The sequence below is a fragment of the Aotus nancymaae genome, unplaced genomic scaffold (genome assembly GCF_030222135.1).
Source record: "Aotus nancymaae isolate 86718 unplaced genomic scaffold, 86718_ANA_hifiasm-v0.15.2.pri h1tg000015l_0, whole genome shotgun sequence".
In the NCBI taxonomy this organism is placed as follows: domain Eukaryota; kingdom Metazoa; phylum Chordata; class Mammalia; order Primates; family Aotidae; genus Aotus; species Aotus nancymaae.
In genome coordinates this window covers 4,696,101-4,723,487 of record NW_026988426.1, presented here as the reverse complement: position 1 = coordinate 4,723,487, position 27,387 = coordinate 4,696,101, and the positions used below count along the sequence as shown (strand labels likewise).

Sequence of the window (27,387 nt, the reverse complement as noted above, 5' to 3'; positions counted from 1 at the left end):
CGGAAGGGCTTCCGGGATAGAAGGGCGCTGGGACCCCGAGTGCCGAGGTTCCGGGGTCGCTGCACTCCGTAGTCCCCAGGCCAGAGCACCTATGCCCTGCGCCAAACGCTCCACGCCGAAGCCCATTGGCTAGCAACCTGTCCGTTCGTCTACGTTATGCGTCACGTGACGCAACCGCGGAAGCCGGGTGCGCTCACGTGACACGGTCCCGGAAGTCGGCCGGGTTGCGGGACTGCGGGGCTGCCTGGCTGCTGGGCTGCGGGGCTGCTGCCCTTGGAGTCTCCGTGGTTCATGCCCGCTTGGAGGCGGCGGCAACGCGATGTTCTCCGCAGGAGCGGAGAGTTTGCTCCACCAGGCCAGGTGTGGGGCAGCTGCAGCCCCAGCCCTCCTTCCCGCACTTCTCCCTAGGGGTTCCCGGGGGTGGGTCTCACAGGACAGGGGACCGGGCGCCCGCCTTGCAGGAGCCCGACTGGACCCGTCCTGGAGACTTGGGGATCGGGGAACGCAACATGACGGCCAGGCTTGGGGTGAGGAGGTCAGGGAGGGCCACGGTGGGTCCCCGGAGAAGGTTACACCTGAACAGAGTCTTGGTAAGTGAAAGCTGAGTGAAAGCAAGTTCGGCGGGGCCCAGGCGACAGTTTGGTCAAAGGCTTGGTGGTGAGAACCCCGCATCTGGCAGGTAATCGGGCATCCAGAAGCTTTCGTTGCCTCACAGTTAAGGACACAAAGTCACAGAGAGGTCGAAGGGCTGCTTAGGAGTAAGGCTGTGTGCCACGGAGCTGGACGCCATCCGAGGGCTTGGTGGAACCGTGGGAGGGTTTTATCACTTAGAAAGGTCGCTCTTGCGCGGTTGTATTGGCTAGGCTAAGAAATCCCCCACAGGCTGGTACCAGGCTGTCCCTGGACTCCCACTAACGAGTGGGTTGACCCTTCCTCACCTCTAACCAGTCATGGGGGAAAACAGTATAGGCCAGGACTGAAAAGACTCACAGTCCACCAAACAGGCAAAGCTTGATACTACATGCTTAAAAGAAAATGCAGCCAGAACTACAGCCCCTTGGTAAATGCAAACAAACAAACAAACAAACTTGGTGAGGCAGGAGGCTGAGACAGGAGAATTCCTTGAACCCAGGAGGTGGAGGCTGCAGTGGGCCAAGATGGCGCCACTGCACTCCAGCCTGGGCGACAGAGCGAGACTCCGTCTCAAAACAAACAAGCAAACCTGGATTCAGAGCTAGATCAATTGGTGGGAAAGATTCAGATGGATGAAGCTGCTAAAGTCCGAACAGGACAAAAATCTCTGATCAAAATAACCCTTAAGATTCCACTCATAGCCGGGCGCGGTGGCTCACGCCTGTAATCCTAGCACTTTGGGAGGCTGAGGTTGGTGGATCACCTGAGGTCAGGAGTTCAAGACCAGCCTGGCCTTCATAGTGAAACCCCATCTTATAAAAAAAAAAGATTCCACTCATTAGGAAAGTGCTTGGTGAATATGCAGTATCATCTCCCAGTAGCTCAACACCAGCAGCCTTCCCTTTAGTCCTGGACAGATAAATTCATTTGAATTTAGGGACTGTATGAAAATGAAAAATACTGGCATCTCACTCAGCATGCAATATATTCATCCCAAAGTCCTTACCAAGAGACAAGGAAAAACACTGACTGAGAACTCCATTCCCAAGTCACATGCTACTCAAGGTCATAAACTTGTGACATGAAAGACGAAAGGAACAGCCCTCACTAGTTATTTATTTATTTGTTTATATTTGAGAAAGTGTCTCCCTCTGTCACCCAGGCTGGAGTGCAGTGGCACAATCTCAGCTCACTGCAACCTACGCTTCCCAGGATCAAGCAGTTCTCCTGCCTCAGCCTCCCAAGTAGTTGGGATTACAGGTGCTTGCCACCATGCACAGCTAAGTTCTTATATTTTTAGTAGGGATGGGGTTTTGCCACATTGGCCAGGCTGGTCTGGAACTCCTGACCTCAGGTGATCTGCCTGCCTTGCCCTCTCAAAGTGCTAGGATTACAGGCGCAAGCCACCAAGCCCAGCTGAGCCCTCACTATTTAAATACCTGTTTCTCTGCCTCCTTGGCTAGGGTGGGCAGGCATTTTTGAGGATAGCGTGTGGTTGAATTTCCCTACGTAACATACATGAGTTCTACAGTTGCCCTCTGTTAAGGTTTAAAGAAGGTTAATAATACATCAGGGCTTATTAGTTTTCACAATAAATTTAAGCCTGTGATTTCTGGTGATGTTTTAAAATCAACAGCTATAGTTTGAGGGTTAAGGTTTGGAGTGGGCCAGGTGCAGTGAGTGGCTCACGCCTGTAATCCCAGCACTTTGGGATGCTGAGTTAGGAGGATTGCTTGGGGCCAGGACTTCAAGACCAGCCTGGACAACATAGCAAGACCCATCTCTACAAAACGGAATTTTTTTTAAACTTAGCCAAGTGTGGTGGCATGCACCTGTAGTCCCAGCTACTTGGGAGCCTGAGGCAGGAGGCAGTATCGTCCCACTTGAGCCAAGAAGGTTGAGGCTGCAGTGAGCTATGATTGTGCCATTGCACTCCAGCTTGGGTGACAGAGGGAAGCCCTGTCTCCAAAGAAAGCCAAAAAGATTTGGAGTGAACTTTAGTTTCTCTCTAAATGTGTCAGAGGTACGAGAAGCAAGGGTGGAAAAAGTTATCAGAGAAAGATAGCTCTGTAAGCTGAAGGATAAATGGAGAAAGCAGGAAGCGAGTCAAGGATTGAGGCATGGAGGGATGCCCAGCAAGGTCAGGATTTCCAGGAGGTAGAGCCGCTGACCGGAAGCTCAGGAGCCGCTGACCGGAAGCTGGGGTGTGTTTCATGCAGAGGGTCCGTGTGAAGAGGCAGAAGCAAGAGAAACAGGACATGGAGGCTGGAGAGGGAAGCTGGGGCAGGGGTCTTCTAGGCAGCATTAGGGCCTGTAGGGGTTTGGATTTGAAAGCAGTGAGGAGCTATTGAAGGGTTTGAGTGAGTTGGCTTTTTAGAAGGAAGCTTGGGATTTGGAGAATATGCTGAAGGGAATTAAATCGGGATAAGGAGTTCCACCTTTCTGGGAAAGATTCTCCATTGTATTTTTTTTGAGACAGGGTCTCACTCTGTTGGCCAGGCTGGAGTGCAGTGGCACAATCTCGGCTCACTGCAGCCTGATCTTTTAGCTCAAGCAGTTCTCCCACCTCAGCCTTTCAGGTACACCATGCCTAGCGAGTTTTTTTTTTTAATTCTTTTGTAGAGACGGGATCTCACTGTGTTGCCCAGGCTGGTCTCAGACTTCTGGGCTCAAGTGATCCTCCCACCTCAGCCTCCCAAAGTGCTGGAATTACAGGTGGCCTGTAGAGGGCATAGCCACTTAGGGGACTTCCCAGGGAGCCCCCAGAGTCCCCTGGCACAGCAGACCCTTTGCACATTATTGACTCTTTCTTTTAGACTAGAATAGAAACCTAAAAACAGGTTTCCATTTGGCCATGCTGGGTGCTTCCTGCCCTCAAACATCGGACTCCAAAAAAAGAAAAAAAAAAACAGGTTTCCATTTGGGAATTTATTCGGTATCTTACCTGTGGCTTACTAGAGAGAGTTTTAAATTAAGCCAGTTACTTATTCTAGTAAAAAAATTTTTTTTTGACATGGAGTCTTGCTTTGTTTCCAGGCTGGAGTGCAGTGGCTCAGTCTCGGCTCACTGTAACTTCCGCCTCCCAGGTTCAAGCGATTCCTCTGCCTTAGCCTCCTGAGGAGCTAGGACTACAGGCATGTGCCACCACACCCGGCTAATTTTTTGTATTTTTAGGAAGAGACGGTGTTTCACAGTGTTAGCCAGGTCTTGATCTCCTGACCTCGTGATCCGCCCACCTTGGCCTCTCAAAGTGCTGGGATTAGAGGTGTGAGCCACCACGCCTGGCCTCAGCTTCTCTTTTCTAAAGAGGGATTTTTCCCCACTCCAAGAGTTATTCTTTTTTTGGTTCAGAGCAGTGAGTGCTTCTGGGTTCTGAAGTCCTCTTCTCTGTTTAGGGAGATCCAGGACGAGGAGTTGAAGAAGTTCTGTTCCCGGATCAGTAAATTGCTGCAGACAGAGGACTTGGGGCCGGACACCGTCGACTCCCTACAGAGGCTCTTCCTCATCATCTCAGCCACAAAGTACCACCGGAGGTGAGTGTGGCCACGGCTCAGGCCGGCTCCCAACGCAGCAGCCCCAGGAGAACCCGCCCCATGCCCAGCAGGTCAGCACAGATGCTCCTTGGTTGGGGGTGGGGGGGTTGAGTCATTGTCCACTTAAACTGGTGCTGAAGGTCCATCCTCACATAAAACGCTCTGTCCCCCTGCCTGAGGATACCCGGCCAGGTCCTCTGGGGCGCCGGATGCTCCTGCCACCGGCATGACGTGTCGCCGCCCGCTGTGGGCATCTGGCCTTGCAGGCTGGAGAAGACGTGCATAGACCTGCTGCAGGCCACCCTCAGCCTGCCTGCGTGCCCCGAGCAGCTCCAGGTGCTCTGCACCGCCGTCCTGCGAGAGATGTCCCCCTGCGACAGCCTCAGCCTGGCCTGGGATCCCACCCAGAACAGCCGGCAGCTGAGCCTGGTGGCCTCTGTGCTGTTGGCCCAGGTAACGTGACAGTCACCACCCCAGTGGGCCATCCAGCCCCAGGTGCACCCAGCAGGCCGGCCTGTGTTCCCTCACGTGCACCAATGTGCCATGTGGGCCTGGTGGACTCAGGTCCCCGTGCCAGTCAACAGGACGTGTCACGGCCTCAGGCGTGCCAGACACTCAGCACCGAGATTGCCAAGAACGAGCAGACACCTGCCGGCGCCCCTGCCTCCCGTGTCCCCTGTTCCTGGGGAAGCAGTCACCTGGCCTCTCGTGTCCCCTGTTCCTGGGGAAGCCGTCATCCCGATGCCCTGTCGACGACTCAGTGAGGTTGCAGAGCCGGGGCTGCTCTGGTGGCATTCCGAGACCCACGTAGGGTGGCGTGGGTGACGTGGATAGAGCAGCAGGTTCAGCTCCCCGGGCCCCGTTCCAGGAGTTTTCAGACCTGGATTTGTGCTGTTAGAGGGGCACAGTAGAGGTGACGGAGTTCGGTTTCTCAGGCACGGCCTTGAGGCAGTACGTTGGGGAAGGCCAGGCCTCCAGACCTTTTTTGTTTTTGTTTTTGGTGTTGTTGGTGGTTTTTTTTAGAAACAGTGTCTCACTCTGCTGCCCAGGCTGGAGTGCCATGGCGTGATCATAGCTCACTGCAGCCTCAACCTCCCTGGCTTAAGCAATCCTCCCACCTCAACCTCCTGAGTAGCTGGGATTACAGGCATGCGTTTCCACACCCGGCTAAGTTTTGTATTTTTTGTAGGGACCTGGGGTCTCTCTATGTTGCCCAGGCTGGTCTCGAACTTCTGGGCTCAGGCAATCCACCCTCCTCGGCCAGGAGTTTTTCCCAAGTCCATGTCCTCCCTCCCTCTGTGTCGGGAGCAGGCCTGGACACTCAGCATGGGGATCCGGGGGTTCACAAGCTTCCTTTGTGTGAGGGAAGCTGCTGCCTCTGCTCGTGGGTTGCCCAGGGGTGCGGAGTCTGCAGGAAGGGTGCCACAGAGCCTGTGGTTGCTGTGCGGATGAGAGCTCGTGGGCGCCGGCATACCGGGCGTTGTGCTCCGTCATTGGGGTCATCCTCGTGGTGCCCAGCTCCCTCACCTCACGGAGCCCCTGCAGGCCACCTCCAGGCCCCCAAGATGACCCCGCTAACGCTGTGATGGCTCCTCGCCTTTGCGACAAGATGACTCTGGCTCTTCTTACTCATTTTCTGACCTAGCCTGGAAGCAGCCCCTTTTCCTCAAGCAACTCTAATTTTTTTTGGTGGAAGATGATCTTGCTGCCAGGCGCCAGCGGTGTGCCTCCCAGCCACCCAGTGCCCTCCTCCTGTCCCTGACCGCCTGGCCTGTGTGCCGGGTGCACCTGGTGCTGCTCAGACGTTTCAGCATCTGGCTGTGCAGAGTGAGGTGGGCGGTTTAAAGATGGGACTCCACACTGGAGGCCCTGCAGGATGGGGTGTCCTGTGGCTGCAGCCACGCCCATGGTGGCTGCCACTGTGTTTTTAGCATTGAATTAGCCATGCCCCCCCCAGGCCTCCTCCAGCCTCAGGGATGCAGCTCTCAGGGAAAGAGACTGGAGGCGGAGCAGGCACCACCTTGCTGCCCTGGGTGGGCCTGGGCACGACGTCTGCCCTGCCACCCCTTGGGCTTGGGGTCTCAGGGACCGACGCTTCTCAGGAGTGTCACACAGACTTCTGAAATGGGCGGAGCTGGTCTCTGGCAGGTGCCATGGGCCAGTACCCCAGCATTTGCCCTGTGTTTGATTTGAAGGGTGACAGAAATGAGGAGGTCCGAGCTGTAGGCCAGGGTGTGCTGCGGGCCCTGGAGAGCCGGCAGCCAGAGGGGCCCAGCCTCAGACACCTCCTCCCCATCATGGCCAAGATCGTGGTCCTCAGCCCAGGCACCCTCCAGGAGGGTACGTGGGGCCCCTCCCAAGAGGCTGTTCGGGGTCTGCCCTCCCAGGTCCTTGCCTGCAAGGCCTGTGGTGGGTTGGGGGCGTGGAGGGTGGGTGGGGGAACAGGGAGGCCCAAGGGCCTGGGATGCTGCAGGATTCTGTTTTCTGAGAAAAATCAGCCAGCATCCCGACGTCCGTAGGATTTAACCTCCTCTCCCCATACCACCCCGCCCGTTGTAGACCAGACCACCCTGCTCAGCAAGCGACTGGTCGACTGGCTGCGCTATGCCAGCCTCCAGCAGGGGTTCCCGCACTCTGGCAGCTTCTTCTCCACGCCTAGGGCCCGGCAGGTGAGGGCAGGGCTGTTCCGGGACCGTGGGGAACAGAGTCACAGACAGTCTCTCCCCGGGAGCTCCTGTGCCCACTGTGGCCAGCCCTGCCCAGCAGGTTCCCGTCCATACCTGCTGTCCTTGCACGGGGTCCAGGACAAGCCTGCCTCTGCTGTGGGGCTTGGGTCATACAGGGCCACAGTCCCCCGACCTGCGTGGCTCTGGGGATCTGTGTGTGGGTTCACTCCCGGGGCCTGCGCAGGAGGATGTGGGATGTGCGTCTGCCTTGGGGGTCAGGTGGGGACGGTGTTTATGCGTCACACAGGGCGGGCCACTGCCCCAGCTCACGTTCAGGCAGCTTCCCCTCCACCCTCTGAGGAGCTTGTGTTCAGGTCGGCATTTTCCTGGCCTCAGCCCCTCCACCCACCCCTGCCTGTCCCTCCCACAGCCGGGCCCCATCACTGAGGTGGACGGGGCGGTGGCCACAGACTTCTTCACGGTGCTGTCTACCGGCCACCACTTCACGGAGGACCAGTGGCTGAACGTGCAGGGCTTCTCCATGCTGCGGGCGTGGCTGCTGCACAGCGGTCCCGAGGGCCCAGGTGCCCTGGACACAGGTGTGCTGGGGATGGGGCAGCGTCAGATGGGTGGGAGGTGGGTGCACTGTGGGTCGGTCGCAGGGGACACAGGCAGAGGTCAGGGCTGGGCAGAGAACACTCCTGGCCAGCGTGATTGGGGTCCAGGGTCAGCACCGGGGGTCCTCTGTGGATGCCTAGTGACCATCATACGATGTGCAAGAGAAGCAGAGTCGCCGTTTAAGGCAGGCGCCCTTAAGACTGTTGGAGTGGGCGTGACACCCACTGCTCCTCCCAGCTGCTCTGGACTTGCTGGGGAAGAAGCCTCAGCTCCCCTGAAGGGCGGCTGTGATGGGGAAGCTGCTGGGCGGGTGGATGTCCCAAGATGGTGACACCGCACACCCCTGGGAGGGGCCGGGGCCTGTGTTCCCTTCCTGCCCTTCCAAGCGGGGGCAGCGGGCATGTCCCAGCCCAGGAGCCACACGCCAGCCTGCTGAGCGTCCCCTCCTCTCACAGATGATGGGTCAGAGCAGGAAGGCTCCACGCTGTCAGTGATCTCCGCCACCTCCTCCACTGGCCGCCTGCTGCCGCCCCGGGAGCGGCTTCGGGAAGTGGCCTTTGAGTACTGCCAGCGCCTCATCGAGCAGAGTAACCGGCGTGAGTCCCCCACCCAGGCACTGCCCCCCCGGCTCCACCCACCTGCCACGCAAGGTGACCCGAGGCCCGCAGATTTTCCTCAAGCTGTTGCTCCAGAGGGTGGGCCCTGGGGAGCCAGTTTGGAGCAGGGGCGTTTTGTTTCTGGGGTCAGCCCCAAGCGCTCTTCAGGCTCCAACCCCAGCCCTTAGCCCAGCCCCATCCCGCCTGGGCCCCTCAGCCTCAGTCCCACTCGAGCCTTCCGGGGACCTGTCTGCCCCTCTGCTCCCAGTCCTGCCTGGAGCTTCCAGGACACATGCCGCCCCCTCATTGGGCTGCTCCGAGGCTGAGACAGAGCCAGCTGACCTATTCCCAATCCTTCCAGGAGCCCTGAGGAAGGGGGACTCCGACCTGCAGAAAGCTGTAAGTGGCTGGGGATGGGGGTACGGCGGGGGTGGGGTGCTGGAGGCGGTAACTCAGCCCGTCTGACGCGGCCCCTGTCCCGCAGTGCCTGGTGGAGGCCGTGCTGGTGTTGGATGTGCTGTGCCGGCAGGACCCGTCCTTCCTGTACCGCAGCCTCTCCTGCCTGAAGGCCCTGCACGGGCGGCTGCAGGGGGACCCAGCCTCTGTGCGGGTGCTGCTGCCCCTCGCCCGCTTCTTCCTGAGCCATGGTGAGCCCAGAGGGGGTGGCGACAGCTCTCGGGGCTCTGCCCCTGTCCCTCATTTTAGAACAGGATTTCTTCTTCCCTTTTTTGTTTTTTTTTTTAACTGAATAGAGACAGGTCTTCCTATGTTGGCCAGGCTGGTCTTAAACTCCTGGCCTCAAGCAGTCCTCCTGCCTTGGCCTCCCAAGGTGCTGGGATTAGGGGCATGAGCCACCTCACCCAGCTCATATATATATATATTTTTTTGAGACAGAGTCTCACTCTGTCGCCAGGCGCCAGGCTGGAGTGCAGTGGCGCGATCTCGGCTCACTGCAGCCTCCGCCTCCCAGGTTCAAGCAATTCTCCTGCCTCAGCCTCCTGAGTAGCTGGGACTACAGGCGCACGCCACCACGCCCAGCTAATTTTTGTATTTTTAGTAGAGATGGGGTTTCACCATGTTGGCTGGGATGGTCTCGATCTCTTGACCTTGTGATCCACCTGCCTCGGCCTCCCAAAGTGCTGGGATTACATGCATGAGCCACCGTGCCCGGCCTTTTTTTTCTTTTTTGAGACTGAGTCTCACACTGTCACCCAGGCTGGAGTGCAGGCGTCATCTTGGCTCACTGTAATCTCCGTCTCCTGGGTTCAAGCAATTCTCTTGCCTCAGCCTCCCAAGTAGCTGGGACTACAGGCGTACGCCACCACACCCAGATAATTTTTTGTATTTTTAGTAGAGACAGGGTTTCACCATGTTGGCCAGGATGGTCTCTATTTCATGACCTCGTGATCCACCCGCCTCGGGCTCCCGCAGTGCCGGGATTACAGGCGTGAGCCACCGCGCCCGGCCGTCATGTTTCTTTTTTATGGATCCCTGTGCTAGATGTTGGTAATTTTCAAACTGTTAAATAGGAAAATAAACAGAAACTCTTTGCTGTGTCCCTAGCCCATGAAATTCAAAAGTCTAGGAACTGGCACCTTCCAAAAACTGTGCCATAGTCTGTGTGACTCACGAGCTGGCCGTGCTGCTGGGAGAGGGAGACCGAGTGCGGCTTCCCCAGCGTCCCGGCGTAGGACGTAGGACAGAGCCCTTGGTGTCCTGGGGAGCAGGCCTGAGACTCAGAGGCTCTAACCAGCCACACAGCGGTGCTGCCAGGACTAGGTCTAGGTCAGGACACGTGCGTCCAGCAGGCGTGCGCCCTGACGGACCCTGGTCTTGCAGGGGAGGTGGCTGCGGTGGACTCGGAAGCCGTGTACCGGCACCTGTTCACCAGGATCCCGTCTGAGCAGTTCCACAGCCCCATGCTGGCCTTTGAGTTCATCCAGTTCTGCAGGGACAACCTTCACCTGTTCGCCGGGCACCTCAGCACCCTCAGATTGAGCTTCCCCAACCTCTTTAAGGCACATTTGGGCATCCCTGGGTGCCAGGGCGGGGGTTGGGCTCCTCCCCTCTTTCCAGCGGGGTTCAGGACAAGTCCTGGCTGAGCATAGAGCCCTGTGGATCCTGGGCCTGGGATGTGGGGTGCAGCACAAGGTGAGGGCCCAGGGTGCCCATGCAGCGTCACGCCTGCCCCACAGCTCTGAGCTCTGTCCAAACCACTGTGCTATGCCTACAGTTCCTGGCCTGGAACAGTCCACCCCTCACCTCCGAATTCGTGGAGCTCCTCCCGGCCCTGGTGGATGCAGGCACGGCGCTGGAGATGCTGCACGCGCTGCTGGACCTGCCGTGCCTGACTGCGGCGCTGGACCTGCAGCTCAGGTGGGCCCCTCACCCTCTGCCAGCACCGCCTCACCCAGCCAGCTGGTCGTGCACACTGGGCCTCTCCTCACCGCTCTTGACCCCTACACTGGGGACCCTCCTCCCCACTCCCAACACCCGGCCAGTCCTGCCCTGCAAAGCCACCTTCAGGACAGGGCGAGTCTGTCATCCTTGGCCACCCGCCAGGGGCAGCCCCTGCACGCTGGGGTTCCTTACCCATCTTCACGCCCAGGCCTGGAGCCTTCCCGTGCCCCCAAGCCCTTCCCAGCATCCAGGCGCTGTGATGTTACAGACATCTGCTGCGTGTCTCCCAACAAGGGGTGTGCCTGTGGGGGCAGGGGCTGCATGGGACCCTGAGTGGCCTGTGCCGCATCCCAGCCCGGCCTTGGGCATCTGTCCACGCAGGTCATCGCCAGCTCTATCCGAGAGGCCACTCTGGGACACCTCTCTCAGGGTCCCCAGCTGCCTGGAGGCCTTCCGGGACCCACAGTTCCAGGGTCTTTTCCAATACCTGCTGCGCCCCAAGGCCAGTGGCACCACTGAGAAGTAGGTGGTGCCTACCTCCCCTCAGGCTGGGGAGCCGCCAGGATGGGGCTTGCTGCTGGGCCCTGGGCTGAGGCTAGGTTGCTTTATGCCCCAGACAAGGCTGTGTTCCCACCCCAGAGAGCAGCTGTCATGACTGTCGCAGAGGCCCTCCTGCAGCATGGTCTGCTGGGTAGGGGCCTAGGGCTCAGTTCTCTCTGCTGCCCAGATCAACCCTTAGAAGCCTGGGGGTCGGCCCTGTGGGTGCTCCATTTTGCAGATGGAGAAACCGAGGCTGAACCCAGGAAGCAGGAGGCCCAGGACTGGCCCACAGACCTCCTGTCCTTGGCCCACTCCAGCCTTTGCCCCAACGGCTCCACTGTCCCTGGTATGCCGACACCAGGGGTCTCCCTGAACCCAGGAGAGCAGGTGGTCCTGAGAGGCGAGAAGCCAGGATGGGAGCGGGCACAGCCACATGAGGGGGGGTAGTGATGACGCGGCCCCGATGCCTGGCCCTGGCCGGCAGTCATCGGGTAAGGGAGCGGGTGGCTCTCACAGCCACACTGTGTCCCCAGGTTGGCACGGCTCCACCAGCTGCTGCAGCCCATGGCCGGCTGCGCCCGCGTGGCCCAGTGTGCTGAGGCCGTGCCCACACTGCTGCAGGTGTTCTTCTCATCGGTGACCCAGGTGAGCCCGCTGCCTGGAGCCCCCCATTCCCACAACCAAGGGGCAAGTCAGAGCCAGCCGGCAGGGTCCCCCTGAGCTCTGCAGAAGGCTCATCCCACCACACACACTGTCCACAGCCACATGCTACAGCCCTGGCAGGCCCCGTCCCCCGTGCTGGCAGGTCACATCCCCCAACCTGGCAGGCCCCATCCCCACTCCCGTCCCAGCAGGCCCCGTCTCCCATTGGGGGGAAAAGTGAGCAGCCCTGGCACTGGCAGCATAGCTGAGGCAGAGCAATTTGTCCCCTTGCTGCCCTGATACCTTTAACATCTTCATCCGAGGCCAAAATAAAGACTCCCAAAGGCTGGTGGCTCCCCCCCGACACACTGGTCGCTGGTTCCCACCTCTGGGAGCGCTACAAGTGGGACGCCAGCACAGGAGAGCTGAGAAGGGGGCAGGCTGGCAGGGGGCTGCACGCAGGGCTGGGCATCCCCTGGGCGCACCCTTGTCCAAGCAGGACATGCCCCAGCCTTGCAGAGCGGATGTTGGCAGAGGAGCTGCGGAGCAGAAGCGACACTTCTCCAGGGGCTCCTGGGCCTGCCCCAGGGCTTCCCTCCCGGTGCCCAGATGCTGCCAGCTCAGTCTCTGTGTCCCTGGGTGTTGGAGAAGGCAGTGGACGAGAAGTTTCCAGCCTCTTGGCTACCTCCAGCCCTCACCATGGCCTCACCCCCACCCTAGGGCCTGCAGTGGGGGTGGGGCCGAACCCATCTCTGATCCCAACCCCCAGGTGGCTGATGGGGCCCTGACCAACCAGCTGGCGCTGCTGCTCCTGGGCAGGAGCGACTCTCTCTACCCGGCACCAGGGTACGCGGCCTGTGTGCACAGGTGGGTCCCTCCTGCGCCCCTGCCGCAGCCCTGGGCAGGCACCTCCTGGACCCTTCTCCTCTCCCTTCCCTTCAGTGGTTGCAGCTCCGCCCCCAGCTGGGCCCTCAGCAGCCTCCGACCCTGCCACCCCCACCCTCGGCCCCATGCCCAGTCCTGGGCGCTTCCTCTCTGTCCCTGTCCTTCCCTCTGCCAAACCTGTCATCTTCGGGCCTGGCTCGAGTCCCTCTTCCACACCCCGTCCCCCAGGTCCTTCTCTCCAAAGGCCCATCCTGGTTCCACTCTGAGCTGGGGCCCCGAGGCCAGTGCAGGTGCCAGCCTTCTCCCCAGTGAGGTGAACAGTTCCTCTAGGGATGGCAATCATCTGTTAATGTCCCTATCTGAGGGTGCAGCCTGCACCTGCCATTGACACTTCCTGGCTCCCTCTGGGCCCTCGGCCTGGATGGGGTAGGGGGTGGGGACAGGGTCAGGAGTCTGCACAGAGCAAGCATGGACCCAGCTCTCGGGCAGGGTGCTGAGCTCCCAGTTCCTGGCCCTATGTAAGCTGAAGCCCTCCCTGGTGGTGGAGCTGGCGAGAGACCTGCTGGAATTCCTGGGCAGCGTGAATGGCCTCCACAGCAGGGCGAGCCTCGTCACCAGCGTGGTAAGGCGGGCGCTGGCTTCCCTCCACCACTCCTGACCCAGGAGGCCTGGGTAGGGGCTGAGCCTGTGTCCCTGGGCCTAGGTGTGGGCCATCGGCGAGTACTTGTCGGTGACCTACGATCGGAGGTGCACCGTGGAGCAGATCAACAAGTTCTTTGAAGCCCTGGAGGCCCTGCTGTTCGAGGTCACCCAGTGCCGCCCCTCTGCCACACTGCCCGGCTGTCCCCCACAGGTGGTCACTGTACTGATGACAACGCTGACGAAGCTGGCCTCCAGGAGCCAAGACCTGATCCCCAGGTGCCTGGGCGGGGAGGCAGAGAAGCCCTCTGGCTTTCCTGGGGAAAGGAAGAGCTGAGGCTTCTGAGGTCTTCCTGTCCAGGTGTGAAATAGCCTCAGCAGCTCAGGTCCTGGGTGGGCGCAGCTGGCTGGGCTGGGGTGGGCCCTGCTGAGCTAAAGCCACCCTGGCTGGGCGTCCACACAGACCCTATCCCTGGGTGGGGAGTATTTGCAGCTCACAGCTGGGACCCTCTTCCCCAGGACCTCTCTGTTGCTGTCAAAGATGAGGAACCTGGCTCAGAGCCCGGCCATCAGCTCCACGCACAGCAAGGAGGGCGTGGAAGCCATCTGCACCCGGGCCACGGAGCTGCTGACCCTGCTGAAGATGCCCAGTGTGGCCCAGTTCGTGTTCACGCCCAGCGCGGAGGTGTGCAGCCCCCGCTATCACCGCGACGCCAACACAGCCCTGCCCCTGGCTCTGCGCACAGTCAGCAGGCTGGTGGAGAGGGAGGCTGGCCTTCTGCCAGGGTGAAGGGACAGTGGCCAGGGACGCCGGCGCAGATTAAGAACCTGGGGCCGCCAGCTTGCTGTTAGGGCCAAGCTGTGAGCTTTCATGATGGAGAGGAACTCAGGAGGGCACAGGAGTCCTGGGAGAGAGGCAGGGCCCAGGCTGGGCTTGGCGCCCTCAGAGACACTCAGGGCAGGCCCCCTGTTCACCCTCTGGGCTTTGTCTCCAAGCCTTTTGCTCCTCGGCCATGTTGAGCTGAGCTGAGGGGAGCTGTGGAGCAGCTCTGATGGGAGGCAGGCCTTGTGGCTGGGCTGGGTGGAGGCTGCTGGGTCTGTTTCCTAGTCTTTGTTCTTGGGCAGTTTAGGGGCAGGAAAAGCTGCAGTAAAAATAAATCTCCTTTAACAAGTGTCTCTGTGAACAGTGCCCTGCACCCTGGGGAGAGGGCCAGGGATGGGAGCCCCTGCAGCTGCTGCCAGTCCTGGGGGCTCTGCCAGGTCAGGCTGCTGCCAGGTGCTGCAGAAAACGGCATTCGTGCACAGTCCAGAAGGCAGTGGTGTGAGTTCCCGGGGCGGTCACTCTGCTGCGCGGTGCGCTTGGTCAGTGCCCCTTTTGATGCTCTTGAGGAAGGGCCCGGGGAGGGCTGCAGGTGCTGTGGCCTGTGCAGGCTGCAGCCTCCGGCCATTCGGAGGGGAAGGCCCAGGGAGCCACCTGCGCGAGGGCTGAGCTCAGAGCACTGGCTTCGCGCGAAGGGGAGCGCCTGAGCGTGCAGCACCAGCCCCGCCACCTTCCCGGGCCCTACTCTCCTATCCACCGGGCCATCGAGGCACAGCTTTGTTCTGCGCTCTGCCTGGCGCCTAGGACGGGCTCAGCCACCAGGGGGCGCCATTGCCCCGCGAGCCCCGCGTCCCGCCCACAGACCCACCCCCGGCTCTGGCTCCGCCTCCGGCCCACTTTTTGCTCTGGCCCCACCCCGATTCCCCGCCGCTTGGCGGCCAAGAAACCACCGGCTGGGGACTGCCGGGGGATCCTGCCCCTAACCCGGCTTCTGGACTACGGAGAGAGCAGGGGGCGGAGCAGGGGACACCGTGCGGGCTCTGGAGCTCCCCAGACGCCTGGGCCGAACCCGCTAGGTCCTCACCGCCAGGGGTCGCGTTCTGAGCTCCAGGGAGGATGGTGTTCCCCGCGGCCGGGCGGGCTGGCCCCAGAATAGCCAGGGGCCGCAGGAAAGGCAGGCGCTGGAAGGCGCTTCCGTCGGCTGTGTTTGTGTTTCCACGTGGAAACAGCAGCGCACGTGTAGAACTGTGCACACCAAGGTGTGCGTGCGCACGTGCATGCATGTGCGCGGGTCTCGGGATCGCTTCCCCGTGCGCTGTACGACCCCGCCTGCAGCAGGGGGTATGAGGGCGCCGCTGGGCCCATCCTGAAGTTCAGAGAGCGCGGGGCCGCCCCTAGCCTTAAAATGAGTCTCCCAGAGTCCCCAGCTCCCCTCCTGCCCTGAGGCGGGGCTTCACTGACCTGAAGACGTCGGTGCTGTCCTGGCTCCCAGCTCCCAGGCACTGATGGGGCCACCGCCCAGGCCACCTGGTGCTACTCCCGCAGCCTGTGCAGCTGCGCCGGGCTTAGGACGGGGGGTGTGGCTTGCAGGGCTGTCCAGTTCATCTTGGTGACTCCAAGGGCACGACCCCAGCCCAAGGAGGAGCGGCCTCCTGGGGGGTTCCAGGAGGCAGCTGGGAAAGGGGCAGAGCTCACCAGCTCACAACTGTTTTTTTAATAAACTAAAATTTTAGAATAGTTTCAGATTTACAGAAAAGATGATGAACCTTAGAAACATTATACTAAGTGAAAGAATGCAAACCCTAGATCACATGTTGCATGACTTCATATCATGTCAGAGGCGTTGGAACTAGAGCAACTCCATCTTGAATGGCGGCTGGGTAAAAACGAGGCTGAGCCCTACTGGGCTGCATTCCTGGAACGATAGGCACTCTGTCTCGGGATGAGAAAGGAGGTCTGCACAAGATGCAGGTTCAACATACAGGTCACAAAGACACTCCTGACAAAATGGGATGCTGTAGAGAAACTGGCCAAAACCCACCAAAACCAAGACAGCAACCATGGTGATCTCTACTCATCCTCGCTGCTCATTATGCACTAATTATAATGTATTAGCATGCTAAAAGGCACTCCCACCGGCACAGTGATAGTTTCCTGATCATGGCAACATCAGGAAGTTACCCTATATAGTCTAAAAACGGGAAGGACCCTTAGTTCCCTGAAATCTTCATCCCTTTCCTAGAAAACTCGAATAGTCCACCCCTTGTTTAGTATATAATCAAGAAATAACTCTAAGTATACTCAGTCTGGCAGCCCACCCTGCTGCTTTGCCTATGGAGTAGACTTTTTTTCTTCTTTTTTCATTTTTTTTGAGACAGAGTCGCTCTGTCGCCCAGGCTGGAGTGCGATGACACAATCTCAGCTCACTGCAACCTCTTCCTCCCAGGTTCAAGCAATTCTTCTGCCTCAGCCTCCCAAGTAGCTGGGATTACAGGCATGAGCCATCACGCCCAGCCGGTCCCGCTAATTTTTGTATTTTTAGTAAAGGCAGGATTCACCATGTTGGCCAGGCTGGTCTCGAACTCCTGACCTCAGATGATTCCCCCACCTTGGCCTCCCAAAGTGCTGGGATTACAGGCATGAGCCATCATGCCTGGCCAGCCCAGCTAATTTTTGTATTTTTAGTAGAGGCAAGAGTCACCATGTTGGCCAGGCTGGTCTCGAATTCCTGACCTCAGGTGATCTGCCTGCCTCAGCCTCCCAAAGTGCTGGGATTAGAGGCGTGAGCCACCTCGCCTGGCCAATTGTTTTGTTTCTTTATATTCTTAATAAACTTGCTTTCACTTGATGGACTTGCCCTGAATTCTTCCTTGCTTGAGGTTCAAGAACCTTCTCTTGGGGTCTGGATCAGGACCCCTTTCTGGTAACCCTGATGTGAGATATCCACAAGACGTGTAGCCACAGAGGCAGAAAGTGGGTCTGCGGTTGCCAGGGCCTGGGCACAGGAGGGAAGGAGGAGCGCCTGCTGAGTGGCCATGTTTTCTCCTTTACAGGTGACGACAGTGTTTTAAAACTAGACAGTGGCAATGGTTGCATAACACTGTGAATGTGCTACATGCCACTGAATTATACACTTTAAATAGTTAACTTTATGTGAATTCCTTTAAAAAGTGGTGACAACTGAATACTGTACAAAGCATAGCTGGTATATTAATAGTAAAAAATCAATGTCAGTTTTCAGGTTTTGCTTCCGTGCGGCAGTGGGAAAAGCTGGTGGAGGTACACGGGACTCTGCTATTTTTACGGCTTCCTTTGGATCTATAATTATGTCAAAATAAAATGCTTTTAAAACACAAAAACAGGCCAGGCGCGGTGGCTCACACCTGTAATCCCGGCACCTTGGGAGGCTGAGGTGGGAAGATCACCTAAGGTCGGGAGTTCGAGACCAGCCTGGCCAACATGGTGAAACCTCATCTCTACGAAAAATACAAAATTTAGCCGGGCGTGGTAGCAGGCACCTGTAATCCCAGCTACTCGGGAGGCTGAGACAGGAGAATTGCTTGAACCTGAGAGGCAGATGTTGCAGTGAGCTGAGATCGCATCATTGCACTCCAGCCTGGGAAACAGAATGAGACTCTATCTCAAAAATATATATATATTTATATTTTATATAATAAAATATATATTTATATAAATATATATCATATATATATATATACATACACGAATATATATATTTTTTTAAATAGTGCTTTAGGAACCTGGCAGTGGGCAGCCATTTGGAGCCAGGCGCAACGTGGAGCCGCGAACTGCAGGTCCGCACAGGGCGCCAGGCGGACACGCTGCACCTCACTGTAGTGCACACCAGAGGGCAGCATGGAGCTGCACAAGGCCCCGTGCCTGGGACGGGCCCAGGACACCGGTTTGGGGACCCCGCGCAGACCCCTAGCCATGTGAGGGGGGCATCTGCAACTGACTGGCAGGGACCCTCTTCCCCAGGGCCTCTCTTTTGGTATCAAAGATGACCCGGGGCCACCAGCTCCACCACAGTGAGGAGGGTGTGGGAGCCGGGCCACAGAGCTGCTAACCCTGTTGAAGATGCCCAGCCAGCCCCGCTGTCACTGCGATGCCGGCAGGGCCCTGCCCTGGCCCTGCGCACGGTCAGCCGGCTGGTGGAGAGGGAGGCCAGCCTCCTCACCTCGTTAGGGCCTGTGGCCAGGGGAACGCCGACGAGGATAAGAGCCTGGGGCCGGCAGCCTGGTACTAGGGCCAAGCTGGTGGCTTTAGTTGGGAAGAGGCACTCGGGAGCGAGCACGAGTCCTGGGAGAGGAGGCAAGGTCCAAGGTGGGCTTGGTGCCTCGGAGACCATCAGGCCCATCCACTTTCCAACCCCTGGGTTTCTAGACCTTTCTCTGGGGCCTGTGCTGAGCAGCAGGATCAGAAGCCCAGCAGCCTCTATGGCGGGTCTGGTCCCTGTGCTGGCTGGGAGGGGCTGCTGGGGCTGCTTCCTGCTGTGCCCTGTGTCGGGGTGGGGCGGGGGCAGGGAGAGTCAGTTTAGATGATCCTGACAACAGCTGTCACCGCATCTTCCCGCACTGGCAGGTAGAGGCCACAGGGAGCCCCCTGTAGCCCCTCTGAGCGGCCCCCGACTGTTGCGCGAGATGAGATCCCATCAGGTCACCCTCTAAGAACAAGAAAAATAGTTTATTGAATCTGTACTTTCTCCATTAAAGTCTTTAAACATAAAAGCTCTGTAACAAACATCACAACTTTGCGTCATCTGCCATATAAATAAAACCTCCACTGAGATGCAGGTTATCAATAGGTGCGTCCCCACGGTGAGGCTGCCCACCCGGGCACCCAACTCAGTCAGTTACAAAACAGGGATGAAGGCGGGAGGAAGCCCGGTGTCACCGGGTGGAACAGGGCGCTGGGTGTGCAGGGGTGTCCTTGCAGCCCCCTAGAGAGGGGGCGTGCGGAAATGGATCTTCTTGGCTGTTTCCACGTCAGACTTGGCGACCAGGAACCGCATCTTCTTCCCCCCATGGCGGATCAGGTCCACGGCTCTGAAATCCACGCCAGAGGTGAGGCTGGGAAGCGGGGCACCAGGGAGGCCCCACAGGGTGCAGCCCGGCCTCTCCTGCTGCCCCAGGTCCCCTCCCCCGAGCAGGGTGTCTGGGAGGAGCAGCGGGGCATGCAAGCGGTGGGGGTACCTCAGGTAGCCGAGGCCCAGGAGGCTGCTGCCGTTCACCTCCAGAATGCGGTCCCCCAGCGACAGGCGCCCATCGGCCGCTGCGGGGCTGCCCGGGAGCAGGGTCTGGATGTAGAGCCCAGGGGTGCCCAGGCGCGTGTGCTGGGGACAAGCAGAGGCCTCAGGGTTCTCTGCAAGCCTCTGACACTCGCTTTCCCCGGCAAGGACCCCCGCAGTCCCTCCCTTGGCACCAACAGGTCCCCGTGGCATCCAGTCAGGCCCACTCATGGTTGTCACGTAGCCCTCCAGAAAAGCAGTGGACACGACCATCCCCACAGGCCCAGGACAGCCCCTGAAGGCTTGAGGACAGAAGAAAGAGACAGCAGGCCCAGGGGGTGTGGCCATTGGACAGGCCGGGTCCTCCATCCCAGCTGCAGGGGGCCACCCCACTCTCCTCCCCAAAGGCCTTCGTGTGGCCATATGGCCAATCAAGCTGCAGCCAGGCTTCAGTGAATGGAGCCAGGCAGCCTGCATGGGGGTGGGGCAGGGGCCCGGGCCACTCACCATCCCATCGATCAGGCCCATTCCCAGCCCCGAGGGGCCTCGTTCCAGCTCCACCATGAAGACGTAGCAGAAATCCTCGGTGCTGGAGCTGCGGCTGGAGGGGGCTGGAGGGGACTCGTCCTTGGGGGATGCAGAGTCTCCTGGGTGGGGGGCCAGGAAAGTTGGGTGGGAGTGAGGCACCAGGAGTCAGGATGAGGAACAGGATGTCCTGGCCGGGCTGCCTCTGCGGGGGGCCAGGGACAGGGAAGGCCTCCCGTGGCTCCCAGGAGACACCATTCAGGCAGAATTCGAATGGCAACCCAGACATCAGGGTTGGGGTCCGCCTGTGGGTGACACCCCCATGTGCCCTGAAGGAGCGTCACAGTCCCCGCCTCCCACAGCCCCACGACACTGCCCCTCTCAGGGACAGCTGTTTTTGGGCTCCAGGGCCCCATGCATTCTATGCCGCCTCCTCAGCAGTCTCTGCCCTTCCTCCTCCTCCCTCCACACCCAGATGTGGCCATGTGCACCAGAGGGTTCCCACCACTGACCAGACCTGGACCCCAGGCCCTAGCCCAGCCCAGCCCAATCACCTGCCCCGAGATCACCCTCTCCATAATGGCGATCCTGCCGTGGGGGCGCTTGGGTCAGAGATAAGTTGTGTACCTGGGCAGGTGGCCTGCCTGGGACCCAGCTCGGCCAGGTGGCCTCAAGCCACAGGGCACACTCTGGACTCTGCACACACACCCAGGACACTGTGCTCCTGCAAGGCACACCCAAGTCCTCACCAGGGGCCAGGGCCAGCTGGGTATGCTTCACCCTCAATGCCCTCCCCAGCCTAGCCCAGCTGCACACACATACTCATGCATACACATGCACTTACACCCATGCGCACACTCATGCACACACCCATATGCGCACACACACACAAGCACACACTCATATGCACACACAGATGCACATGCACAAGCACATCCATGCACACGTTGAGCACACCTATCCATACGCACATGCCCTGCCCTCAGAGGGTTCCAGCTCCTCCTCCTCCCTGAAGACCTCTGGGTTCCCCCTCAGCACATCCTCTCCACTGGCTCAGCCATCCCTTCCTCCGCCGGTACTGGAGTGACTCAGCACTTTCCAGACCCTTTCCCTCCCAGATCACAGACATGTCAGCAACCACTCGACCCAGCAGCGGTGTGGCTGAGCTGTCCCGAGTCCTCTCCATCTGGCTCCCATCCCAGGATGCAGGTGTCCATGGGGCAGATGCTGAAACCCAGGACCCCGAGGATGGAATGACCTTGAGGGGACAGCCATCAGGGTGCTGTGCAGGGTGTGGGGGGGGTGGCCACCTGAGCGCTGGGCAGGCCTCACCTTCCGAAGCTGCACCCGGGAGGCCTCTGGGTCCGTTCCTCTGCCTTTCTGGGAGCACTTTGCCATAGGGGCCGCCGGGCACTGGCCAGTCCGGGTCCCCGGGCTCAGGGCCCAGTGGAGTGCTGGGAGGCGTGAGCAAGCAGGACGAGTCCTTGTGCAAGGGGCCAGCCTGGGAGCCCGCAAGGCCAGGCTGCCTTCCAGAGGGGGCCTGTGCCCAGGGAGCCCCCCTCAAGGGAAGAGTACGCTCTAAGGCGGCTTCCCGGGCTGCTGGGCCGGGGTCCCTGGAAGCCAGGGGGCAGCTCGGGGCCTCCAGGTGCCCCTCAGGGATGGCGTGGTGCACACCCTGGGGAGAGGAAGGGCAAGAAATCAGGCAGAGGAGGGGTGGCCAGGTGGGCACAGCACTCGGGTGACTGAGGGGCAGCCTGCAGGCAGAAGGGCCGTCAGGCGGGGGCAGAGTCAGAGAAGCACTCCTGGCAGCTGTTGCAAGAGGCCGGGGGCTCCTCTGCCATCGGAAGCACGGCCTGGGCTGGGCCAGGACTCCCAGAGCCCCTGGAGCTCCTGCTTGCTGTCCCCAGTCCAGCTTCCAGGCCCTCTCCTGTCCTCTTGCACTGGGGGCACGCTGGCTGGGCCCCTCCCTGGGTACCTTGGGGCATGTTGGCTGGGTCCCTTCCCTGGGAATCTCAGAGCATGCTGGCTGAGTCTCCTCCCCGGGTACTTCGGGGCATGCTGGCTGGGTCCCTCCCCAGGTACCTCGGGGCAGGCTGGCTGGGGGGCCCCGCTGCCAGGGCTGCCAGGGCTGGCTCTGCTCTGCAGGCCCCACAGAAAGTGGCGGATGTAGAGCAGGTGCTGGTAGATGCTGTCGTCCAGGCAGTCAGCTTCCAAGTCCACCTGGAAGCCCTCGCTGGGCAGGATGATGGGTGGGGGGTTTTCATAGGACTCCAGAATGTCCTCTGTAGGGGAGAGAGGATGCCCGTGATGGGTGAAGCTGCCTCCCTCACCAGGCTGCCCTGCCCAATGCTGTGGGAACCCAGGGACCAGCAGATAGAGCCAAGTCCCTTGACCTATGGACACAGGAGGCTGGGATCCTGGCCACAGTGACCGATCTTATCCTGGCTCTCATCCCTTCTGAATCCCCACTGACCACCTGGTATGAAGTCCGAGTATCTCAGGACTGAGAATAGGGCCTTGTGGCCAGGAACCCTCCAGGCCCACTGAGCTGCTCTGTACCAGGCCTATCTCTGCCCTGCTGGAGTCCCCAGGTAACTGGAGCTCCTCTGGCCCTGCTGAGCTGACACAAGCTCCTCCCAGGGCAGGAGACAACTGCCTCCCTGCAGGCTTCGTGGGACCTGAACGGCCTATGTCCAGGCTGGTCTCTGTCCCTGGGAACACCGGCGCCTTTCAGGAGGCGGAAGAGCTGCGTGCACACTGAGCTCCTAACTCCTAGCACAGCCTGCCACGTAGCAGGCCACAAAAATGACTCAATGGGGAGGGAGAATGCCCACGCCCAGTGCCAGGTGAACCGGGGCTGTGGGACAGTATCCAAGGCCCCATCGCTTCTGCCATCCTGTACTATTTTGTTGATGTGTTTACATGTAACGCTAATGAAGGAAAATGTGTGAATAATCTACACATTAAAATGCACCCCTGGCCAAGCGCGGTGGCTCACGCCTGTAATCCTAGCACTTTGGGAAGTCAAGGCAGGCAGATCAATTGAGGTGAGGAGTTCAAGACTAGCCTGGCCAACATGGTGAAACTCTGTCTCTACTAAAAATACGAAAATTAGCTGAGCATGGTGGTGTGCACCTGTAGTCCCAGCTACTTGGGAAACTGAGGCAGGAGAATGGCTTAAATCTGGGAGGCAAAGGTTGCAGTGAGCCAAGATTGCACCACTGCATTCCAGCCTGGGTGACAGAGCAAGACTATCTCAGTAAGTAACTAAGTAAATAAATAAATAAATAAAATTTACCCTTGGCTGGGCCAGGTGGCTCATACCTGTAATCCCAGCACTTTGGAAGGCCAAGGCAGGCGGATCACCTGAGGTCAGAAGTTCAAGATCAGCCTGGCCAACACAGTGAAACCCTGTATCTACTAAAAATACAAAAATTAGCTGGGCATGGTGGCATGCACCTGTAACTCACCTACTTGAAAGGCTGAGGCAGGAGAATCACTTGAACCTGAGAGGTGAAGGTTGCAGTGAGCCAAGATTACACCACTGCACTCCAGCCTGGAGGACAGAGTGAGACTCTGCCTCAAAAAATAAAATCAATACAATGCACTCGTATGAATGCATGTCCACATATATATGCACACAGACCCCTCCGTGTGGAAGCCTGCGTGTGCACGTACACAGCACAGGTGCTCAGGGATGCCTCCCCATGGCCGTGTGCCGCCTCTGCTCCCTTCTTAGGCAGCCATGCAACTGGGGAGGCCCCATCCTCCAGTTTCATGAGGAATGAGGGGACCCGGGACCTGAGCCTGGAGGTTGGAACTTGGGCAAGGACTCTTGGCTTCTTGACCCTCCGCTGTGGAGGTCCCCAGGTGGGGGATGGGTCAGGGGTCTTCCAGGTGGAGGCTCCTCCAGGGAGGTCCCCAGGAGGAAGGGCTTCCACACTCACTTCAGATGAGATGAGAGCTCAGGCTGCCTCCAGGCTCCGTCCAGCTCGGAGCGAGTCTCCCACTGAGTCCCCAGCCCCTTCCTGCCCTGGGGTGGGGCTTACCTGACCTGAAGGCGTCGGGGCTGTCCTGGGTCCCTGGCTCCCAGGCGCTTATGGGGCCCATGGCTGAGGCCAGCTGGTAGTGAGTCAGCAGCCGGTGCAGCTGGGCTGGGCTCAGGGCAGGGAACGCGGCCCGCAGAGCTGCCCAGCTCATCTGGGTGACAAGAAGGAGCTCATGGTCACAGGCCTCTGGGGGCAGACCCCAGCCCAGGGAGGGGCAGACCCCAGCCCGGGAGGGGCAGACCCCAGCCCAGGGAGGGGCAGACCCCAGCCCAGGGAGGGGCAGCCTCCATGGGTGGCTGGGGGTGGCCGGCTGAGGGGTGCTGCGGTCCTCACTCCCACCAGGGGCCATCTGTGAGGGGGACGGTGACACAGCAGCAGTTCACCCTGGCACTTCCTGGCAGCTGCTCCAGAGAGAGGCCGGCAGGTGCCATCAGGAAGCCCCTGCCCAGGGAACCCACCCCCATCTCAAGCAAGTGCCCACCTTACACTGTGGCCGCCAACCAGAGAAACCACTGCTGGGAAACGAGCAGTGAAATCCAATTCCTACCTCCAACAGCGGAAAAGAAGTCAAGTCGGCTAAAGTCCTGACCAGAAGGCAGGAACATTCATCACCCAGGTGACAGGAGGCAGGGAAAGCACTTTGTTGTTTTGTTGTTTTAGGTTGGGGTGCAGTTGCTCCGTCATAGCTCACTGCAGCCTTGACCTCCCGGGATCAAGTGATCCTCCCACCTGAGCCTCCTGAGTAGCTGGGACCACAGGCATGCACCATTATGTCCAGCTAATTAGTTTTGCTGTTTCTTTTTTTTTTTTTTTGGTAGAGATGGGGGTCTCACTATGTGGGTCTCAAACTCCTGGCCTCAAGTGATCCTCCTGCCTCAGCGTCTCAAAGTGTTGGGATTATAGGTGTGAGCCACTGCGCCCGGCCTGGGAAAACTTTCCAGGCAAGTCAAAAAGCATCTGCCATAAGGAAAGGGTGAATTCCTCCCATGAAATTAAACAGGCTGTGCGCCCCCTGGGACTTCCGTCATCGTTCTTCTGGGGTTCCCTTCCCGGCTCCCAGCTGGTTCTTATTTTCTGGAATTCACTTCTTCAGCTCTCTGCTTCGTCCTGTTTCCATGGAACCGATCTTCTAGTAGCTTCTCGAAAGGGGCACTCACAGGAAAACCACTGCTCCGAGTGTTGGGAGTCTTCATTCCCACCCTGGACCAGTCCTCTGGCTGGCCCAGCACTCCAGGCCGGAGGGCATTACCGTTCAGATTCTGCAGGCACCACTTTGTCCTGTGACTCCCACGCTGCTCTGCCGAAAGCATCCTGAGTGCAAATCTTCAGGATGGGCCTTGCACTGATTCCTGTCTGGAAGCCTGTGGTTCTCTGTGCCCAGCATCCTGTAGTCCTGGGATGCACAGTTTGGGTGCAAACCCTGGCCTGGCCCAGTGTCCAGGGCCTCACCCTCTCTGTGGCTCTTTCTGGACTCCCACTGTTTGGATGCTGGCCTCGCTGATGGGGCCTACCTGTTCTCACCTTTGCTTCCTCTGTTTCTCTCCCAAGTTTTACTGCCAACATCCTGGGACCTGGGCTGCGGCTACCAGCTGTCCATGCCGATGGACAGTCGGTGTCAAGAGCCTTGTGTGAGAGGGGCGAGGGCACAGCACCACCCCCCAGCCTCAGAAGGTCCTCCTTCAACACCTCCACCCCCCACCACCCTCACCCACGCACACCCCAGTTCAAGAAAGTCTCTGGTTTGCCCGGGGGTGGTTCTGTTTAATTGTGAGTTCCTAGAACTGTGTCTACTCTCACTTCTGTGGTTGGTCCAGGGTTAGTGTCAGAGGGGGCCAGCTGTCAGGGCCGAGAGATCAGCTTCAGCTTCAAGGAAACAGAACCCTCTCCCCTCCCTTCCACCTCTCCTTCTCTTCCTCCCTCCCTCCGTCTCTCTTTCCCCTCCCTCCTCCCTCTCCTCTCTCTCCCTCCGTTTCTCTCCCTTCCCTCCATCTCTCTCCCCTCCTCCTCTCCCTCCCTCTCCCCTCCATCTCTCTCCCTCCCTCCATCTCTCTCCCTCCCTCCATCTCTCTCCCCACCTCCATCTCTCTCCCTCCCTCCATCTCTCTCCCTTCCATCCCTCCCCACCTCCATCTCTCTCCCCTTCCTCCTCACCCTTCCTCCATCTCTCCCCACTCCCTCCATCTCTCTCCCTTCCTCCTCCCTCCATCTCTCTCCCCTCCTCCTCCTTTCTTCCCTTCTCCCCCTCTCCTTCCCCCCTTCTTCTCTCTCCCCCCTCCTTCTCTCTCTCCCTGTCTCTCTTTCTCCCTTCTTGCCCCCACTCCCCCATCCCTCCGCCCCTCTCTCCCTGCTCCTCGCCCTCCTCTCTGGTGGTCTCTGGTCTTGGGAGCTTTGCTTCCCACCCTCTACACAGCGTTTTATTTCTGCTTCTACAGTTTTATTTTCCAAGACTCCTCTTGTTCTCTCATGGATAGAATCTTACTATTATTTTATGGATACTATATCTTCTTTTATTTTTATGAGGCTATAAATGGCTTTTTCACCAAGACTCTCCCTGAATTGTTCGTTTCAGGGGTCATCAAACTAGGCCCAGCGAGACCTATTTTTATAGGGCCCCCAAGCTAGGTTTTCACATTTTTAAAGGGTTTGGAAAAAAAAAACAAAGAAGGAGATGGGACAGAGACAAGGCCACCACAAAGCCCAAAGTCCTCACAGCCTGGCCCTTCAGAGAAGAAGCCTGCAGGCCCTGGTCTGCTCCTTCCCACGCCACCAGCCCCTCCACATCTACTTTAGACGCTGTGTTAGGGTGTGGGGTACAGGGAGGGCACTTCCCGGCCTCAGTGTGGGGTGGCCCAGCCGCTTCTGAAAAATCCCTCATGCCTTCCTTTGCCCCCCAGGGCTGTCACTGCTGATTTGAGCCTGCCCATCTCCCACAGGGGTTCTCAGGCCTGGCTGCCAAGTGGGGCAAGAGGCTGGGGCCCCCTTTCCAGCAAGGGGTTCCTGCCCTCAGCTTGGCCTAGGTTCCCCAGCCAGGAGAACTGTTTTTAAGGTTCTAGAAATGTCCCCACCCAGTTGTGCAGGGGGAGGCAGAGATCCTGAGTGTTGCTGCTGCTTCCTTTCCGTGTACACAGAAAACTACACACCTGACACACACAACTCAGCGAGTTCTCCCAGAAGAACACACCTGCGTACCCAGCCCCAAGAACCAGAACCAGAACGTGGGCAGCAGCAGCTCAGCAGCCCCAGGCCCCTCCAGCACCAAGGCAGGCCCCACCCACTTCCAGCCCTGCAGGCGCGCTCACTGCAACTGACTCCATCAGCTCAACCTCCCCTTTCAGGAGTATTTTATATCTTATTTTTTTTTATATTACTTATTTATATAGAGATGGAGTCTTGCTTTGTTGCCCAGGCTGGAGTTCAGTGGCACCATCTCGGCTCATTGCAACCTCCATCTCTCAGGTTCAAGTGATTCATGTGTCTCGGCCTCCTGAGTAGCTGGGACTACAGGCATGCACCACCACACCTGGCTAATTTTTGTATTTTTAGTAGAGACAGGGTCAGGCTGGTCTCAAACTCCTGACCTCAGGTGATCCATT

The 27,387-nt window shown here is 58.9% G+C and overlaps 2 protein-coding genes across 6 annotated transcripts in view; one reads left to right on the top strand and one right to left on the bottom strand.

Moving 5' to 3' along the window:
- The first annotated feature begins 215 nt into the window (after window positions 1-215).
- On the top strand, window positions 216-14,325 carry AP5Z1 (adaptor related protein complex 5 subunit zeta 1). Its single transcript, XM_012455586.3, has 17 exons — window positions 216-360; window positions 4,029-4,166; window positions 4,433-4,619; window positions 6,362-6,506; window positions 6,726-6,835; window positions 7,263-7,431; window positions 7,906-8,046; window positions 8,408-8,445; window positions 8,531-8,693; window positions 9,886-10,064; window positions 10,280-10,422; window positions 10,828-10,968; window positions 11,520-11,631; window positions 12,398-12,495; window positions 13,003-13,135; window positions 13,217-13,431; window positions 13,672-14,325. Exons 1-17 carry the CDS (start codon window positions 320-322, stop codon window positions 13,940-13,942), a joined length of 2,424 nt encoding a protein of 807 aa, XP_012311009.3. The 5' UTR covers window positions 216-319; the 3' UTR covers window positions 13,943-14,325.
- A 4,332-nt stretch (window positions 14,326-18,657) lies between these two features.
- Window positions 18,658-27,387, bottom strand: part of RADIL (Rap associating with DIL domain) — a 109,901-nt gene continuing 101,171 nt past the window's right edge. For 4 of the 5 annotated variants that reach the window (XM_012455580.2, XM_012455581.3, XM_012455578.3 and 1 more), the window contains exons 10-11: window positions 23,795-23,945; window positions 21,456-22,027 (exon numbers count right to left, since the gene is read on the bottom strand). In XM_012455580.2, coding sequence (XP_012311003.2) covers window positions 21,534-22,027; window positions 23,795-23,945 — 645 coding nt within the window. In that variant the 3' untranslated portion in view covers window positions 21,456-21,533. Of the gene's footprint in view, window positions 19,039-19,185; window positions 19,326-19,727; window positions 19,868-21,077; window positions 21,421-21,455; window positions 22,028-23,794; window positions 23,946-27,387 lie in introns of those variants that run through there. The other variant, XM_012455582.2, reaches the window with a different exon arrangement.

Coding starts and splice junctions, on each gene's coding strand:
- AP5Z1 (XM_012455586.3), top strand. CDS start 320: ATGTTCTCCGCAGGAGCGGAGAGTTTGCTCCACCAGGCCAG. Junction 6,836..7,262: donor CCACGCCTAGGGCCCGGCAG/GTGAGGGCAGGG, acceptor TCCCTCCCACAG/CCGGGCCCCATCACTGAGGT. Junction 8,047..8,407: donor CATCGAGCAGAGTAACCGGC/GTGAGTCCCCCA, acceptor CAATCCTTCCAG/GAGCCCTGAGGAAGGGGGAC.